This window comes from Myxine glutinosa, chromosome 1 (assembly GCF_964187855.1).
Source record: "Myxine glutinosa chromosome 1, kmMyxGlut1.1, whole genome shotgun sequence".
Lineage (NCBI taxonomy): Eukaryota > Metazoa > Chordata > Myxini > Myxiniformes > Myxinidae > Myxine > Myxine glutinosa.
In genome coordinates, this window is record NC_136261.1 from 305,126,535 (window position 1) to 305,146,697 (window position 20,163).

At 46.8% G+C, this 20,163-nt stretch overlaps 1 protein-coding gene across 9 annotated transcripts in view; it reads left to right on the plus strand.

Moving 5' to 3' along the window:
• Nucleotides 1–20,163, plus strand: part of KIF21A (kinesin family member 21A) — a 255,299-nt gene that overhangs the window by 215,127 nt on the left and 20,009 nt on the right. For 8 of the 9 annotated variants that reach the window (XR_013621375.1, XR_013621377.1, XR_013621378.1 and 5 more), the window contains 2 exons: nucleotides 1,526–1,643; nucleotides 2,435–2,605. Coding sequence is in view for 5 of the 9 variants with exons in the window: in XM_078768210.1 (XP_078624336.1) it covers nucleotides 1,526–1,643; nucleotides 2,435–2,605 (289 nt within the window). In the remaining 4 variants the exon portion in view is untranslated. Of the gene's footprint in view, nucleotides 1–1,525; nucleotides 1,644–2,434; nucleotides 2,606–20,163 lie in introns of those variants that run through there. The other variant, XR_013621376.1, reaches the window with a different exon arrangement.

The window sequence follows — 20,163 nt, forward strand, 5'->3', positions numbered from 1 at the left end:
GTGGATGGGTTCAGATGAAACTTAGTGGATGGGTTGGTGTGTGACTGGTGTGTGAAAACTGACAATGACAAATTGGTTAGATTTTGGTGAAGGTTGCATTTTTAACTCATGTCAGATTTAACTAAGACAACGGTGTGGCGGGCACAACGGTCAATAATTCCGCGCACCAGTGGGTGGCGCGAGCGTCCGGGCGTGGAACTGAAATACATGCCCCGCCTTTCGGCCGTTCGGCCACGCCCGGGGGCAAGGCGTGGCCTCGGGATATATATGCGGGCTCGAAGGTCGAGCCCGCCCAGTGCTGATGAGCGAACGAGTAATAAAGTACTTTCGTTTGTATCCACGCGTTGTGGCCTACTTCTCTGGCAATCGAGTCATGTGTGCACAGCACCACAACGGAACACATGTTTATAATTGTACTTTGTTTACTTTATCACCTGAACATTGTCTATTTTCAAAAACGACAACCCGTGTTTAAAAAGTCAATTACACTGCTGACAACTTTGTCGCCATGGCTTATAAACATAGGTTGATAAGGAATGGCTGCCTTTGTTAGCGAATGGCGATGTATATAGCAATTCATAGTTATGAAGCTCTAATGCACAGAAACTGTTGCAACTTGTTCCAAAGCAAGGCATTTTGATTATGCTGAAACAAAATGGCGGATTAAGATCCCTGTGAGGTGCATGTGTGCTGACCCAAGGGTAAGCCCGTTTTTTTATTTTAATTTAATAATCCTGTTAATTATCTTCAAAAGGGATGTTCAAATTTGTTTACATTTAAATAAATAAATGTTTAAATACATTTGGTATTTGAAGATGGCTCGATGGGCTGGCAGGATGGCCTAGAAGTATTCACACTTGTCTCTAAGCCTTCGAGCCTGGGTTTTAGTCCTGACCCAGCTATAAACTGTCATACCGGTGTTTCCAAGGCAAGGTGATCCATCAATGTGTGTGCCGTCCCTCAGATGGACGTTAAACTTGGCGTTCTGTCTGCCGGTATTACTTGGTGGGCGTTAAAGATCTCACGGTGTTCTTCATGAGGGGTCGGCAAGTTATCACCGGCACCGTGAACAAATTCAATACTGCTGCCCTAACTACAGCTGGGAAGGCAATGGCAAACCACCGAGTATAAATAACCCTTGCCAGGAAACTGCTCCGGTAGCACAAACGCTCTATAATAGAGTATGGTGCATCAGAATTAGATTCAGATATTTATTTGAAAACTTTATTCTCTCCTCTAAGAACGTTTAAGCATTTCTTGTAATCGATGATGACCTCACCCTACAGACAGTTCAATGTTGCAACTCAAACATGCGTTTCATTATTACACATACTTTAATCCGAAACAAAGAATAGTTTTTGATGCCACACAATGACAGCAATGCTGCTGGATAAGAAAAGCCTTTTCTCAGTTTCCAAAAAACTTTGTCAAAGTACAATCTTGATCTGTTTTGAAATGGGTTTTCATGTGCAGTGGCATGTCATTATTTTCTGTGACTATTTTACATGTGGTGGCTTTCTTACAGATTCCAGGCCTCGGGGAAGTTGTGTGGCCATAAGGGACCAGTCATGACCCTTACTGTAATGCGCTCGGCTCTTGGGCAGGACAAGGTCATTACTGGCTCTAAGGATCACTCCATCAGAGTAAGTCACAGGTTCCTTATCATGTATAAGATATCATGTATAGGAATAAGATATCATGTATAGGAATAAGATATGTTGATGATGATGTCATCGGTGCCTTCATTATGACGTCATATTTCAACAAGTACAATGCTTGCTCTGATCAGCATGAAAATTTTTTTTATCTGCAACTGTTAGTCAGATGGACAGGAAATGTTGACCATAAGAGCACTTCCTCTGCAGAATTTTTTTGATAATTATGACGTCATAGGTCACGTGGTACAGGCACCATTTTTGCAAAATTGAAAAAACGTTGCACCTCTATATCTCCAAAACCACTCCATGTAAAAAATTGACACATGGCTCATGGAAAAGAACTCTGCATGCGGAATAAGTGTTGTTAACGATGACATCATTGGTGCCTTAATTATGATGTAATTTGACAGGGACAATGCTTCGTCTGATCAGTTTTGAAATTTATTGAGCGTGATCGACACAACAATGGTATTAGAGACTATGATGATGTCATCGCTCACGTGGTCTGGCAGCCATATCAAAGGAAAAAACCCTTCAAAAACAGAAGAGTTGGCTCACAGAAAGTTGACTGCGCACGTTAAGTGTTTTATGAATACCATCTAGTTATTGAATGATGCTTCAACACTCCTTATAAATGATGAGAAGGTGAAACCTTACTGTTTCTATAGATTAGAAATATCCATTTCTATAGGATAGAAATATAGGTTTTATAGGTTTAATATCGGTTTTCTATCGGATAGAAACCATACCATTTGCTTTGCATCCTTGTATATCAGGTGTTTGACGTGCCGGATGGAACTGGTGGTATCATGAACCCAAGTAAGAACCTGGAGCCTCCACATTACGATGGCATTGAGTCTCTTGCCATTGTTGGTTCCGCCCTTTTCAGCGGCTCACGGGACAATGGCATCAAGAAGTGGCATTTGCAGAAACATGAGCTTGTCCAGGTGCATAATTATCTGTCGTATTTTTCATTCACTCATTCTTCCTACCATGTCAACTTCTTATATTAAGGCTTTTGTCTTGTATACTTAAGGTGATACCAATATACTTTGTCTTAAAGTGATACCAACAAACATTGATCTTGTTCTTCATACACAATCTTTTTTTTTTAGCAGAAGCAATGACAATCTTCTGGTGAAAAACCCAGACACGTTTGCATTTTATTTTATTCATAGTTCAGTCTCAATTAAAAACAAGTACAAAACGTTTTAATTAAAACAAAAGCCGCGTCGATGTTACACAATGCCTAGATGCAGCTGTGCCTATAACGTCGATGTTATAGGCACAGGACATTCCTATTGATTCGATTACTTGATGTTATTTTTGTGCAAAGTGAAAATATATCTCGGCAATTTCCCGTGTGTGGCGACGAATTTTTAATATATCTCGGCATTTTCCCGTCTGTTATTTCAGGCGGTGTATGACTGACCATGCCGCGATTTAAAATATATATATCTCGGCAATTTCCCGTGTGTGGCGACACGTGAACGAAGCTATGCTCCTCTCTCCACATTATTGTGACGACGTATAAATTAAATATTTCATCGTGACAATTGTCATCAAATGGACGAATTTTTAATATATCTCGGCATTTTCCCATCTGTTATTTCGGGCGGTGTATGACTGACCATGCCGCGAATTAAACAAAATATATATATCTCGGCATTTTCCCGTCTCTTATTTCGGGCGGTGTATGACTGACCATGCCGCGAATTAAAAAAAAAATGTCAATGGACTTGAAGTTACAGGCCTTTGAGAATTCATTTCGTTCTATAAAGGGCAACTTTCATCGGATTTTCTTCCCGTTTTTTTTCAACCGAGTCTAAAACTATGTTAGCGACTGTGAAAAATGAAATGATATATCGAATTTGATTTGAAATAAAACTGTGTGAGAGAGGAAGATACCACGGGCCTACAAAACAGGCCTCAAAGCTATGCGAGTTAATAAAATGGTGGATATTTGTTTATATGAAGGCTCTCCCAGAATGGGTGGAGCTATGGTTCCCAGAATGGGTGGAGCTTTGAGGTTTTGTCTTCTCTGCAAGAACAAGAAGAACAAGAAGAAGAAGAACAACAACAGCAGAGGGCACTCTATGAGCAGCATCTGCGACGCGGCTAAAAACATAGGGGCAATACCCCTGGCACTCACCTGGTAGAATAAACAGTCTACTGCACTGACGAAAGGAATTTTAAACCAATTTCAATGCTTACTAGAAGACAGGGCAGCATGAAGAATCAGACTTTACATTTCTCAGCCTCATATATATATATATATATATATATATATATATATATATATATATATATATATATATATATATATATATATATATATATATATATATATATATATATATATACATAGCTATATATATATATATATATATATATATATATATATATATATATATATATACAGTATATATATATATACATAGCTATATATATATATATATATATATATATACATATATATATATATATATATATATATATATATATATATATATATATATATATATATTGTTACAGACGCGGTTGTGGATGTTGGTTTACCGAGCGGTTTGGTATGACCGCGCCTGCACGTTTACCCGATTATACTCGAACCTTGGCCGAGTCGCGCTACGCTAGGTCAATGAAGGAAAAGGACACAACGGCTGGGATTAAAATCACACGACACCAGGGATACGGTTCTCAAGACCTCCGGAGGAGGTTATATTAGGGCGGAAGGTCAGATTACAACGACAAGAGGGACAGCATAGGAAGATAGGCACTTAGACACAGTCTTATCTAGCCCCGACAGACGACAGATAAACGGGACAAAACTGACTCACACGGGGATTGATGGCAAGGAAAGCGGGCAGTCGATGGCTCAAGGTGCACCGTTCTCGGAGGGGGTGCACCGTTCTCGGAGGTACTGCAATACCGGGTCGATGCGTGGAGCTCGCTCAGCGCTTGGAGGTCGCGACTTGTCTCTTCTTCAAGCTCGGGGCGCATCTGACGTCACGTCCGGTAAGTGGCCGCGTATATCCGGCGTGGAGTGACACGCCCTCGGCTCGTTAGCTCCGCCCCAGATGGAATCGGCCCGTTGCTTCTCATTGGGTGCGTGCGGGGGGGTTACCGGCTCCGCCCTTGACGAGGGGCTGACAGGGAGCCCCTTCGTGGTAACCCCGTCGGAGCGCATGGTCAATGGCGGCTAACCGAGCCGGTGTGAGGACGCACACTCCCCCGCGCCGCGCCGCCCCCATTCTCCTCTGTTGTTGTAGTTGTAGTTGTTGTTGTTGTTGTTGTTTAATGGGGAAGATGGGAGGAGGTAAGGGGAGGTCCTAAACTCACTACTGGTGCCATACGATCACATTCTGGTGCAACGAAGAGTCAGAATTAATGGAAACGAGTCCTTAACTGACATAGACTAAGAATAACTAGCAAGATGTCCTATAGTTGTCTACGTGAGATGCGGTGAACCTGGGCACGACATTTAATGGGGGAAAAAGGGGAAGGTCGGTTCTACAGAGTGTTATTTACAGGCAATGGGACTAGGGAATGGGGGATTGGGGATAGTTGGGGAGTATTGGGGAAATAGGGGAGTATTTACAAGCGGATATTGAGGCCAAGTCCCATATCCGCAACATTGCACCCTTCTCTACCCTCGGGGCGTCCCGACCCGATAAATTTTTACCTATTTTAGTGTGGCACTCAGATGTAGTTCCCTCTACTATTAACTCTACCCTGAGTGCGACAGTTTTACAGATATTCACAAATGAGTAAATATGTCCCCCTGCGACGTTGCACCCTTCTCCTCACAGAAACACGCCCACAGGATAACCGAATCGCGGAAAGAATTCGCAAACTAAACATACAGCCGGTAGGGAGCATTATTTACAAGACTACGCTGATATTTACACTACGATCCAGGACCTGTTTTTGGAGGAACACATGCAGATGTTATGCATAGAGAGAGCACGCATGCCAGCATCGATACACCAACCCACGAGTGCTCTGTGGCCTTACGGCCTTTAATAATGTGCAGAGCACCCCTTCCCAGCACCAAAAGCACCACCCCATCACACAGTCAGCAACATCCGGTGCACCAATAAAGTGTTTATAAATCACTGGTGGTGTCGCAGCCGGCCGATGTTCTGCCGCTGGTCTTGCCTTCGTGTGGTGCACTTGGCCTTCTGGCTTCTTTAAAAATAAAGAAAGGCACCAACCGCGTCCATTTCTGTATTGTGGCCTTCAGGGGGCCAACTAAAAGTGGTTCACCAGCTGCACCGGTTAGTCCGCAATGGCCGTACCAAGTCAGCTAATCGGCTTAGGGCTGAGTGGCAGCAACTGACAAATGTGCCTGTATCCAGAAGGCTAGTCAACCAATGACTGGTTCAAGCAGGCTATCGTGCCAGGCGTCCCCTGAGAAAGCCACGTCTGACCAGACAACACCACCAGCGCCGATTGCAGTGGGCCAGAGAGCACCGTCAATGGCAGCCAGGACACTGGAATCACGTGATCTTCAGTGACAAGTCTAGATTTCTGGTCTATCGTCAATATGGCCGCGTCCGAATGCGCAGCCAAGTGCATGAAGCCTACAACGAAGATTGTATAGTGCCAAGAGTCCAAGCTGGAGTTGGTGGGGTGACCGTTTGGGCTGCTTTTCATGCAGGGGGCAAAACTGACCTGGTTGTTCTGAATGCAAACCTGAACCAGTTCAAGCACAGGGCCATTCTGGAAGAAACATTGCTTCCATTTGCTCGTGCAGCCTTTCGAGGAAACTTTGTCTTCCAAGATGTCAATGCACGGCCTCATCGTGCTCGCATGATCCAACACTTTCTTGCTGACCGTGGTGTGGAGCATATGGAGTGGCCTGCCATGTCCCCGGATATGAATCCGATAGAGAACTTGTGGGCAGAATTAACGCGTCAAATCGACAACTTGGACCAGCAGCCTGCCTCTGTGCGTGAATTGCAGCAGGCTATTGTAACTGCATGGCAAGCGATTCCTGTCCAAACCTTGGCAAATCTCGTGAACAGCATGCCTCAACGTGTACGTGCTCTCCTGAATGCTCGTGGGGGTTACACGAAGTACTGAACTGTAATTTTACTGTCCGTAATCCCAGTCGTAATTTAACTTTTGTTTTTGTTAAAAAAAAAATTTGGCTAATGTGCAAAATAAAGAGATACTTCTGGAAAACGCACAGAAGTTTAACACAGTACTGTCCGTGAATTGAGTTCGATATCAGTTCACATCACTTTTAAGGATCAATTTATTTGCTTCGAAATGTCAAATGTGGTTTTTGTTTCTTTTAAAGGTCACATTAACAAAATCTGGAATAATTTCAACATAATTCCAATGAACTTTTGGTTCTAAGTCATCTTGAAAAGTAAGTTCACCCCCACAAAAAAAATATTCCATATTAAATTCCAAGTCTGTGTATATGTATATATATTATTTATATATACTAGGGCGTGCCCGTACTATATATATATCTAAAATTATATCCCCCCCCTCTATTTACATGAAATGGTTTGGTCCATTCGCAAAGCCAAAGCGAACGGCTTGCGAGTACGGTGACTATCCCCCCCCCCCCTGTATTTACATGAAATGGTTTGGTCCATTCGCAAAGCCAAAGCGAACGGCTTGCGAGTACGGTGACCGTACCTTGGGAACCACTTGTCCGATTAATTTCAAACCTTGAAAAGGCACATCCTCGGGTCCCCAGCAATATACCTGGCAAGTTTCAATTAGATCGGACCCGTGGTTGTCGAGAAACAGCGGTCACAGACAAACACACACACATACAGAGATTACTGGAATTATAGATACTAGGGCATTGCCCGTACGTGGGTGCCCGTTCCTTGCCAAAAAAAAAAAAAAAACGCTACCCGTACGCTCTACCCCCGCCCGTACGCCCGTAAACAAAAAAAACAACGCTCTTCGCTTCCGCCCTTCGCTCTGACTGAATTGGGAGAAATAATGCGCATAAGAAATCGAATTACGTACCGTAATGGCGGTCAGCTCGTAACGCGCTCAGCTCCGCTCGTCTCACATCGGCCACGCCTACGCAACAAAGCGTTCTGTGATTGGCTGCCGGAAGTGAAGTCTTCACTGTCCGGAAGTTCGCAAATCGCAGTTACGATGAATCGTTTTAATTTAATCGCAGTTTGAATTCGTTTTAAAACATAGTTTAACGGCAACATAGTTTTCCAACGTGAAATAAATGAATACGCTGTCAAATGTGCCGTCCGAGGCAGAGTCTGATCGCCACGTTCGGCACACGTGATAGCTCGCTGCTCTCTGATTGGTTGAAGCGTTTTTTGGACATAGCTCGGTAAGTACTTCTCCGATTAATTTAAAACCTTGAAAAGGCACATCCTCGGGTCCCCAGCAATATACCTGGCAAGTTTCAAGTATATCGGACCCGTGGTTGTCGAGAAACAGCGGTCACAGACACACAGACACACAGACACACAGACACACAGACACACAGACACACAGACACACAGAGATTGCTGGAATTATAGATAGATATATATATATATATATATATATATATATATATATATATATATATATATATATATATATATATATATATATATTGTTACGGACTGCGGATAAGATGTTGTTTTGCCGAGCGGATGGCACCGCGGCCGAACAGTTACCCCGACTAACCCGATTCCTGGACGTTGGCCGAAATCGCACCACAGGTATTCAATTTGGAAACCTCTAAAGCGACCGAATGTAAAGAGGAAGAAGAAGAAGACATACAGGAGAGTAACAGGATTTATTATTTACACGCTCAAAGTAACCAAGGAGAAGGAAGGATAATAAAATAATATACAGAAGAATCAGAGACACAGTGCAATTATTAGCTTACCTACAGTCTTAATTATTACCCAGGGACAGAACAAACAAAGACAGACTCATGCGGGCAATGATGATAGGAATGGCAGGAGGTGGATGGCTGGAGGGGGAGGAAGGTTCAGCTGGACCCGCAGCACGGTCGGGTCGGGGATTAGCAGCCGCCGCCCTTTCTCGATCGGCTCGTTTAACAGCCGCCGTTCCTCTTTCGATCGGCGCGTTTAGCAGCCGCCGTTCCTTCGCGGCCCTGCTCAAAAACTGCCGTCAAGGCCCCCAAGCTGCTGTGGCTGAAGCTGCTGTGGCTGAAGCTGCTGTGGCTGCTGCTGCTGTGGCTGAAGCTGCTGTGACTGAACTTGCGGTGGCTGGAGCTGCTCTTTTAGGGATCCCTTACTCAACTCTTCTCGTACTCAGTCCAACCACACTTTGCACGTCTCTCGCTTGGTCCAACCTCTTTCGCTTGGTCCAACCACACTCGCTTGGTCCAACCACACTCGCTTGGTCCAACCACTCTCGCTTGGTCCAACCACTCCTCTCTCTTGCTTGGTCCAACAACTCAACTCAACCACTCAACTCTCACTTAGTCCAACCACACTTTGCACGTCTCTCGCTTGGTCCAACCTCACCCTTCTCTCTCACTTGGTCCAACCACAACTCTCTGCACGTCTCCCTTTTGGTCCAACCTCTTTCGCTTGGTCCAACCACACTCGCTTGGTCCAACCACACTCGCTTGGTCCAACCACTCTCGCTTGGTCCAACCACTCCTCTCTCTTGCTTGGTCCAACAACTCAACTCAACCACTCAACTCTCACTTAGTCCAACCCTTCTCGTACTCAGTCCAACCACAACTCTCTGCACGTCTCCCTTTTGGTCCAACCACACTCGCTTCTCTCTTGCTTGGTCCAACCACAACTCTCTGCACGTCTCCCTTTTGGTCCAACCACACTCGCTTCTCTCTTGCTTGGTCCAACCACACACTCGGTTCTTGCGCGCGCACTTTTATAGCGCCTCAGGCGATCAAGCCGCCGGCCTTCAGGACACGCCCCTCGGTGAGCTCGCTTCGGCCCTGATTGGTGGGCACAGGCCCTCTGACTCCACCCTTGATGACGATGGGCGGGCACGCCCTTCTTCCCCGAGCTGAGCACATGCTTAATGGCGGCTATTGTAGTTGGCAGTAGAAGTTTTGGGAGTGGGAATGGGGAATGAAAGAGAATCTATCTTATTTCACTTGGTGCAATGGAGTGTCATCTTAATGGAAGACAAGGCCTTACCCTAATACACATAATAAGGAAATAAGCTACTGAACAGGGATATTATGGTGTCCTTCATGTATGCTTTATGGAACTAACTACGGGAACGCCCTTTGAGGAGGGCGATATTTTACAACAATTTACACTACAACAACAACAAAAAAAAAAACGTTCTCATATCCACAACAATATATATATATATATATATATATATATATATATATATATATATATATATATATATATATATATATATATATATATGTATATATACGACATAACAATATATATATATCTCTCTCTCTATATATACACAAAGAATTAAGTTAAGCACCCCTACACAACGAATTAAGGTAAGCACCCCCTAATATATATTCTTTGTGTATATGTATACATTGGCATATATTCTAAGGTATGTGAGATCAAATAATGATTGGTATGACATTAGCAATTATCCATTGATGAAATTGAGTGATCAAAGTGAAAAAAAGTGATTGGTTGAGTCAGTGATCCGATCACGTGGGTCCTACACACGTTATTGACGCAAAGAACGCTAGAGGTCTTCTCAGAACAATGACTGTACGTTAGAAAACATAAACGTCATCCACACTGTCCGTGATGGACCTATAGCTCCATACTTAAATTGAGGTGAAAATATGCCTAAAATTCCCAAAAAATTTCACCTTAAATTATTCAGAATAAAATATTGAAAACGGCATGATTGTTATGTTTTTATGTGACCATAATATCACTTCTCCAGAAAATATAGCAATATCATGGGTATATTACACTGTTTTGACGACAACAAACTTGTAATGTGCGAGGTTGTAAAAAAACGGGGGGGGTGCTTAACTTAATTCTTTGTGTATATATATATTGTTGCGGATCTCAACGTCAGCCTTTCCCCTTACCAATCCCCTTGTCTTTTTACTAGCCGACGTGATCCGGGGCTATGACGTTCCTTCTGGTCAGCGTTGGGTCGGGTCATAGGCCGAATTCCTAATACCTAATTACCAACGCCTCCCAGGAAGCAAGGAAATAACCCCGCCCGAACCACGGTTGTAGTGGAAACACCGAGCGATAGGGAGCCGTGATCCGAGCTGTTAACAGGAACTAACCCGATCTGAGCGGTTCTGACTCGTGCCACGCTTACCCAATGGAGGAAAGGACTGATACGGTCGAATTAGGAAGAAACAAGGAAGAACAAATTGGTTTATTACAATTTGTACAGGAAGGAGGAGAAGAACACACAGTGCAGCTTATACAGTATTATACTTATCCCTGGACACGGGCCCGTTTCACTCTCAGACACACTCACACGGTGATGTAGAAGGTCAGGGTGATGGTCCCGGGATGATGGCGTCCAGGCAGTTTCCTCCGGTCCCCGACTCGTACTGTGAAGTACATGGTCAGAGTGGCAGAAGCTCCCCGCGGGTCTTTTACGCAGAGTGGACAGTTACAGGGCGAAAGGCAAGGTTGGCTGGCGGTTACTTCGCAGCTCAGCCGCATACGCAATAAATGCACTGGTGCTATACGGCATACGCGCTCCCAATACAGCTGAATAGGCGCTCCCCAATGCGCTTTCCTCACGAGGCCTCTTTGCACAATCACGTCGCATAAGCCCTTTGGTAGCAAGCGCGATTCCTTCAGTCCTCTTATACAGTTCTCTCATAAGGGCCGTCCTTTTCAACGAGTGCAGTTGCGTCAGTCCTTTCGCATCAGTCCTCTTCCAATGCGCTAATCGTGCCAGTCCTTTTACAAAGCCCCTCGCTCATCAGTCCTTTCAAGGGCTTTGGGCGCGCGTTTATATAGCGCCGCCCAGCGAACCCTCTGGAACTTGCCAGCCGCGCTCTTACCACGCCACTTAAGCCATGCCCATCGAGCCCTGGTTGGTTGTTGGCTCTCACCGTCTCCGCCTTTGACATGCTGCTTGACGTGGCCACACCCCGACCTCGCGCTCCTCCCCCCTTTCCAGGCCTACCTCGTGGCCTTTGGCTGGTTTCGAGCGAAAACCCTTGCCAGCAGCGAATGCTGCTGGCAAAGGAGGTGGATTAGCCGAATCAGGGCGTGGGATGGATGCTGCCCAACGAGGTCGATTTGGAGGGTGTGCCGCAAAATGAACGGGGCCTAAGCTTATTTATTTTACACAACGCAGGTATCACTAATGGGAATGGCCTTATACTCACATATACTATGACATAACTAATGTTCTAAGGTGGCCTACGTGTTGCTTGTGGACTAACTATGGGGGCAAACCTTTAACCTTTAATGATGGTATATGTACATTCTCCGAACCGCAACACTGCACCCCTCCTTCGCCAGCCTCGTTCTCAAGCCGAACCCACACACGTGAGCACGACCAGTTCTGATGCAGGGGTCAGGACTACTTTTTCACTTAGTGTGACACTTAGGTGTGGTTTCCCTCTACATTTAACCTAACACCCTGTGTGCGACAGTTTTAAACACTAGATATGTCCCACCTACTGCGTTGTGTACAAACTATCAGACTCATGCCCACAATTAACTGAATTACGGAAAGAATCCTCAAACTACACATAAAGCCGGTGGGAGCATGTTATTTAGAAGACTACTAATTATTTACAATACTACAACCCAGGACCTGTTCTTTTGTGGGAAAGAAGATAAATTTTGAAAAGGAGAAACACAGAATGCACTGCACCAATACACCATACACCAATATGCACCTAAATCATGACACCATAAATGCACAATCATAAAAATGCAGTCATCAATAAATGCACAATCACATTTCAAAATAATCAATGATGTCTTGTGCTTGGCTGCTGGGCTGCGGCGTCTTCTTGCTTCGTCTTCGGTGTGCCATCGTCAAAACTTAGTCTTCTTTTCCCGACACACCAAAGGAAATTAATAAAAAGGCACAAACCGTGTCTGTTTTTATTTTGGCCAGCAGGGCCAACTTAGGTGGTTTGAATGCATGGCATCGAGGCCACTTCAAAACAGTGGTCCGCAGGAGCAAGATAATGTTTACCGCGATTGTCTGCCCCAGCAAAGGTGCCAGGCCACAGACGTGTGGTCCATAGGTGTATCGGCGCAGGCAACAGGTAGCAGGGTGCAGTGCAAAGGTGCAGCCACACAGCTCAGGGTACCTGCACACTCCCCTCAACAAAAGATATGGGTCCATGGGTGGGGAGGAAAGACAGAGCAGAGAGAGTCAGCGAGGAAAGGGCGCAAGGGTACACACAATCACAAGGTAATGAAACATGAGGGGTGCGGGAGAGCGAGCGGAGAAAGCCTCGTCCCTAGCCGTACGTAACCCCCCATGTCAACCTGCACTACCCTTGCCCTTCCCCGTATTTACACTTTACAAATTCCGTCTCTACCATCTTGTCTCCCATATCTCCCCCTAAACCAAATTCGTCGTCCAATCCCTCCCAAGAAGGAAGGGATGGAATATCACACAATGTCTCACCCACGTCATGATGCGTCTTTCATTCCAAACATTTGCAAAAACTTGGTGTGGAGTCCTGTCACCTTGGCGAGTGGATGTGTACGGTGCGAAGAGATTCTGATCCTAGCTATCCTCTAATAACATTAACTCACTTAATCTACCCGGGGTCTTGCCCTGCCAATCCAATTGGCCTCTTTAAACTATGCGGTTCTAAAAACCAATTCCCATTGACCCTCCCTGTGGTGCTCTTCCAATTTGGGGTCTCACTCCCCCAATTTTCTCCTACTGTGCCCTCGCACAATTTCGAGGCTGGGTCGTGTGGCTCTACCAGCAGGTCCTCCTTACCTGCGCACCTCCGCCACTAAAGCCGCCACCCGAGCTTACTATGCTCCTTCAACTACCCTAACTCGGGAAGGCCCTCCTGGCTCTCTCACCCCGCTGATGCCCTCTCTGGCATTGGGCTACCCGGGTCCTCTCTTAGGATCCTCGGGCCCCACTGAACTCTACACTGAACACTACCTGGCTCCCAGAGCCTACCTGCGGCCTCACCTGGCCGACAGACTACCAGTGGCGGAGTGCCCCAATAACTATACTTACCAATTAAGCCCACACGCCCAGCCATTCCACTCACTCATGCACCCATCAAAGCAACAACTTGCTACTATCTGCACCACAGATGTCAATATCCAAACAATTTACCTACTCCCTCTACCTAACTTTAAACTACCCTCCCCGGGTATTCGTGAAGGGGTCCATCTTCCCCAATCCACTCCTTCGCAACATGCACTCCACACCACTCATTCCACGCTACTCACTCCACACACCATTTATCCCACACCACTAGTATTCTCACCATTTACTCACTTGCACCCCATGCAAGTCATCACTCAACACACTTACACTTACCCTCAATACACCACTCATACACTTTCTCTGGTCATCCCCGACCAATGCCTCATTTCACCAAGTTCACCAATAACCAGATTCTCACACACACAACCATTCACGACCAATGCCTCATTTCACCAAGATCATCCACAAACAATTTCACTCAATTCCTCATTTGCGCCTAAAGCTCATCCTCATACTCACACACACAGCATCATCTAACTAACTATTTCCACTAATACTCGTGCTTCCCGTCTTCCCTTACACTAACTAAGCACTTCCCTCATCATTAACATCCACCTAATCTGACTACGTCCCCTCTACTTGTATCAATGTCGCTACTTAAATCTTGGTCTCCTATGGTCATCTCTAAATCCCTATCAATTATCCTAGCCCGCCCTCGGCTAGCTTTCACTGCCGTCCCCATAACCTAAAGCTCATGTGGCCCAAGATAACGAATGGTAAAGCTACCATTCACCAATGCCATTACTATTAGTCCACTACTCTCGAGCCTCTCAGGGTGGAAATACATTTTCATCACAGCTCGGCTTCGGAAAGCCGAGCAATGCATACGGGTGGTCTGTCTCCTGTTGGTTGGATCCGTCCGGCATTTTCGATTCTGGGGATGCGCCATACTCAGGCCGAGGTTCCAGACGCCATCTCGGCGCAGGGCCTTTCGGTCCCCTACACGGTGACCCAACCTCCCCTGGCCGGAACACCGTGCCCGCCAGGGGGCGAAGGTCCGACATCGCCTTCCTCCCCCGGAATCGTGCCGTTTGCCCCTTGCGCCACGGCACAGCACCGACCATACAGGGCAGGGCCCGGCACGAATCGTGCACGCTGCCGCAGCAACGATCCATGCCGGCCCCCGCAGCACACAAAGCGCACCACGCCCCGAGAGCTCGCGTCGGCTGTACGTCGCCCTAAACGCTGCCCCGGTCTGCGTCGATGCTCGAGTTGCATTCTCACACCACGCGACCCTTCCCATACTCACACATCCCATAGATTCCGTTACCGCACTCGCTCATGCATACTCTTTTCTCGCACACTCAGGTGTACACCACTCAGGTGCACTCACGCCACTCGCACACTCCATTACACACTTCTCTCGCACACATCCTGGCGCACTCTCTTTTGTTACGTACTCCGTAACACTCACGGGTGTGTTCTCTATTGCACACCCAATCATCACCGCACACCCTCGTGCACACTCTCCCGTTACGTACTCCATAACCACCACGGGTGTGCACTCTGTTGCACACCCAATCACGCGCTCTGGTGTGCACTCCCGCACACTCTCTCCAACACGCTCTGGTGTGCATCCTCGCACACTCTCTTCATCCATCTCACACTCTGTCACACACTCTTCAAACATACACTCCGTTGTGCACTCTCTCACTCTCTGTAACACACTCGCGCTCCGGTGCCGTTCGCACACGCACGCCATTCGCTTTCACACCTCGCACCACGGACCTTCCACAAGCGCCCGGGTGACGCCGGGATCCCAAGCGCGCGAAAAATCTTTTCGTGCAAAACACTTTCGCGCCAAACCTTTTCACGCCATACACAACCCTACTTACCTTCGGGACCCTTTTCCGCAGCAGCGCCTGCAAATTCTCATTGGGGTTAGACAGCACGACATCACGATGCGAATCCAGACTTTGCACATATTCCATCTTTTTCTCCCGCGATTGATTTTCTAAGTCTGCCGTCTCCTCAACCCCAATTTCCACTATGATTATTTCTTTTTCTTTTTCCTCGACGACCGCCGGTGCTAATAAAATAAAATTTTCCAATTCATCGGCCGTCGGCTTTCCCATACCCCGTGTCGCGATTTCTACCCCGCTTTCTACCACCTGGCTGTGCTTTGCTCCACCTCGCTTTCAACGCACTTCTCAAATCGCGCTACCCCGTCGCGTACCAGTGTGCCTTTCCCGCTCGACCTGCGGTCAATGTCTTCCCCCAATTTTTCCATATCACACCTGGATTCCTCCCTCCTTTTTTCTATGTTCTTTTCTGACTCTGCCATCCGGGCATCCAATTTGTCATTTAGCTTTTTCAATCCATTCATGATTTGCACCATGAAGGCTTGCATGTCTACCGCCCCACCCCCCCCCCTCCCACTTGCGCAGCGGGCGAGGCCCTCGTCCGCCATGCGCGAGGCGCCGCCATTTTCTTCCCCTGCTGCCTCTGCTGCTGCAACCTCATCAATTGTATCCTCCATTTCTCCCACTTCTTCCCGGGGGTCCTGGGTTGTCGATTCCAATTCCTCTACCTCCTCATTTACCCCCACCGGCATCCGACCGTCTTGACTAGCCATGGCACGATTTCAATTTGGATTGTAATAAAATTTCGTCCGCTCGTAATTTGAAGTGCGTTAGGCGCACTTCGGGTCCAATCCCACTCCTGACACCAAATGTTGCAGATCTCAACGTCGGCCTTTCCCCTTACCAAGGGGGGATTAATCCCCTTATCTTTTTACTAGCCGACGTGATCCGGGGCTATGACGTTCCTTCCAGTCAGCGTTGGGTAGGGTCGTAGGCCGAATTCCTAATACCTAATTACCAACGCCTCCCAGGAAGCAAGGAAATAACCCCGCCTGAACCACGGTTGTAATGGAAACACCAAGCGACAGCGAGCCGTGATCCGAGCTGTTAACAGGAACTAACCCGATCTGAGCGGTTCCGAATCATGCCACGCTTGTCGCTTACCCAATGGAGGAAAGGACGGATACGGTCGAATTAGGAAGAAACAAGGAAGAACACATTGGTTTATTACAATTTGTACAGGAAGGAGGAGAAGAACACACAGTGCAGCTTATACAGTCTTATACGTATCCCTGGACACGGGCCCGTTTCACTCTCAGACACACTCACACGGGGATGTAGAAGGTCACGGTGATGGTCCCGGGATGATGGCGTCCAGGCAGTTTCTTCCGGTCCCCGACTCGTACTGTGAAGCAGATGGTCAGAGCGGCAGAAGCTCCCCGCGGGTCGTTTACGCGGAGCGGACAGTTACAAGGCGAAAGGCAAGGCAAGGTTGGTTGGCTGGTAGTTACTTCGCAGCTCAGCCGCGTACGCAATAAATGCACTGGCGCTATACGCGCTCCAAATACCGCTCAATAGGCGCTCCCCAATGCGCTTTCCTCACGAGGCCTCTTTGCACAATCACATCGCATAAGCCCTTTGGTAGCAAGCACGATTCCTTCAGTCCTCTTATACAGTTCTCTCATAAGGGCCGTCCTTTTAAACGAGTGCAGTTGCGTCAGTCCTTTCGCATCAGTCCTCTTCCAATGCACTAATCGTGCCAGTCCTTTTACAAAGCCCCTCGCTCATCAGTCCTTTTGAGGGCTTTGTGCGCACGTTTATATAGCGCCACCCAGCGAACCCTCTGGAACTTGCCAGCCGCGCTCTTACCACGCCCCTTAAGCCATGCCCATCGAGCCCTGGTTGGTTGTTGTCTCTCACCGTCTCCGCCTTTGACGTGCTGCTTGACGTGGCCACACCCCGACCTCGCGCTCCTCCCCCCTTTCCAGGCCAACCTCGTGGCCTTTGGCTGGTTTCGAGCGAAAACCCTTGCCAGCAGCGAATGCTGCTGGCAAAGGAGGTGGATTAGCCGAATCAGGGCGTGGGATGGATGCTGCCCAACGAGGTCGATTTGGAGGGTGGGCCGCAAAATGAACAGGGCCTAAGCTTATTTATTTTACACAACGCAGGTATCACTAATGGGAATGGCCTTATACTCACATATACTATGACATAACTAATGTTCGAAGGTGTCCTACGTGTTGCTTGTGGACTAACTATGGGGGCAAACCTTTAACCTTTAATGATGGTTTATGTACATTCTCAGAACCACAACAATATATATACAGATTTGGCATTTAATATGGAATATTTTATTTTTCTTGACTTGGGTTTACTTTCTTAACTCAGTATATCAATCTGGTGAGTTTCTTTTACACTTTGGTGATTTATTTGTTAAAAGAACCATGTCACTGATTGTCTGTCGCAGCAAGAAGTCAACAACAGGATTATTTCACAGGTGGCGTGGCAAAATGTACGGACAGGTGCATTTGACGATTGGCTTCACATTCGGGTATACAATGGTTGTTGCGTTCTGTATTAGTGGAAAACAACTGCTGCACGTCTCCAAAAGTTATTGCCGCTTCCTCTGGAGATGGTCCGTCAACTCGACAATGCTGTTTGTCATGGAGTGGTGGCTTTACGAAATTACGGCATGAAAGACCGTGCTATTGCTCGGCAGTATGGCATCACTCAAGGTCAGGTGTCAAAGATCCTGAAACGAAATGCTCAGAGGGGTGTCCCTTCTCCAATACCGAGGCCAGGACATCCCCGCAGAACCACAAGGAGGGATGATCGCCAGCTGCACCGGTGAGTCCGCAATGGCCGTACCAAGTCAGCTAATCGGCTTAGGGCTGAGTGGCAGCAATTGACAAATGTGCCTGTATCCAGAAGGCTAGTCAACCAACGACTGGTTCAAGCAGGCTATCGTGCCAGGCGTCCCCTGAGAAAGCCACGCCTGACCAGATAACACCGCCAGCGCCGATTGCAGTGGGCCAGAGAGCACCGTCAATGGCAGCCAGGACACTGGAATCACGTGATCTTCAGTGACGAGTCTAGATTTCCGGTCTATCGTCAAGATGGCCGCGTCCGAGTGCGCAGACAAGTGCATGAAGCCTACAACAAAGATTGTTTAGTGCCAAGAGTCCAAGCTGGAGGTGGTGGGGTGACCGTTTGGGCTGCTTTTCATGCAAGGGGCAAAACTGACCTGGTTGTTCTGAATGGAAACCTGAACCAGTTCAAGTACAGGGCCATTCTGGAAGAAACATTGCTTCCATTTGCTCGTGCAGCCTTTCGAGGAAACTTTGTCTTCCAAGATGACAATGCACGGCCTCATCGTGCTCGCATGATCCAACACTTTCTTGCTGACCGTGGTGTAGAGCATATGGAGTGGCCTGCCATGTCCCTGGATATGAATCCGATAGAGAACTTGTGGGCAGAATTAACGCGTCAAATCGACCACTTGGACCAGCAGCCTACCTCTGTGCGTGAATTGCAGCAGGCTATTGTCACTGCATGGCAAGCAATTCCTGTCCAAACCTTGGCAAATCTCGTGAACAGCATGCCTCAACGTGTACGTGCTCTCCTGAATGCTCGTGGGGGTTACACGAAGTACTGAACTGTAATTTTACTGTCCGTAATCCCAGTCGTAATTTAACTTTTGTTTTTGTTAAAAAAAAATTTTGGCTAATGTGCAAAATAAAGAGATACTTCTGGAAAACGTACAGAAGTTTAACACAGTACTGTCCATGAATTGAGTTCGATATCAGTTTACATCACTTTCAAGGATCAATTTATTTGTTTCGAAATGTCAAATGTGGTTTTTGTTTCTTTTGAAGGTCACATTAACAAAATCTGGAATAATTTCAATATAATTCCAATGAACTTTTGGTTCTAAGACATCTTGAAAAGTAAGTTCACCCCCACAAAAAAAATATTCCATATTAAATGCCAAGTCTGTATATATATATCGTTTTAAGGCCATTTTCTCCGCTAGAGCGGGGGTTTGCCTTGCGGGCCCCATCAAAATCATGGTTCCCTTTTTGAGGCAATGTTTTTATGGCCGGATGCCCTTACTGACGCCAACCCTTTTTGTCGCCTCTTACGACACGCAGGGATACGGTGTACCTATTGTAAACTGGAGTACACACCGGGAGGCAACATGAATCAACTTATATGCAGAGATGGCTTCTCCGCTAGAGAGGTCTGGACACAACATGGCCAACTAACTCATTGGCGAACAGTTACTGATATCAGATGTAGACAGTCAATTTGCAATCAGAATATGAGCAGGTAGGAGAATCACGCCCCAAGCACTTGGAAGAAGTCTTATGGCCACTCTACTACTGCCACCACCCGCGTTGATGCCGGTGAGCTCATCTTTCTTAAGGATGACAAAGCCAAATACAAAGCTCACAAAAAGTATATACAACAACAACAATAACAGGCATTTTAAAGCCATTTTCCCTTCAAGAGCGGGGGTTAGCCTTGCGGTCCCC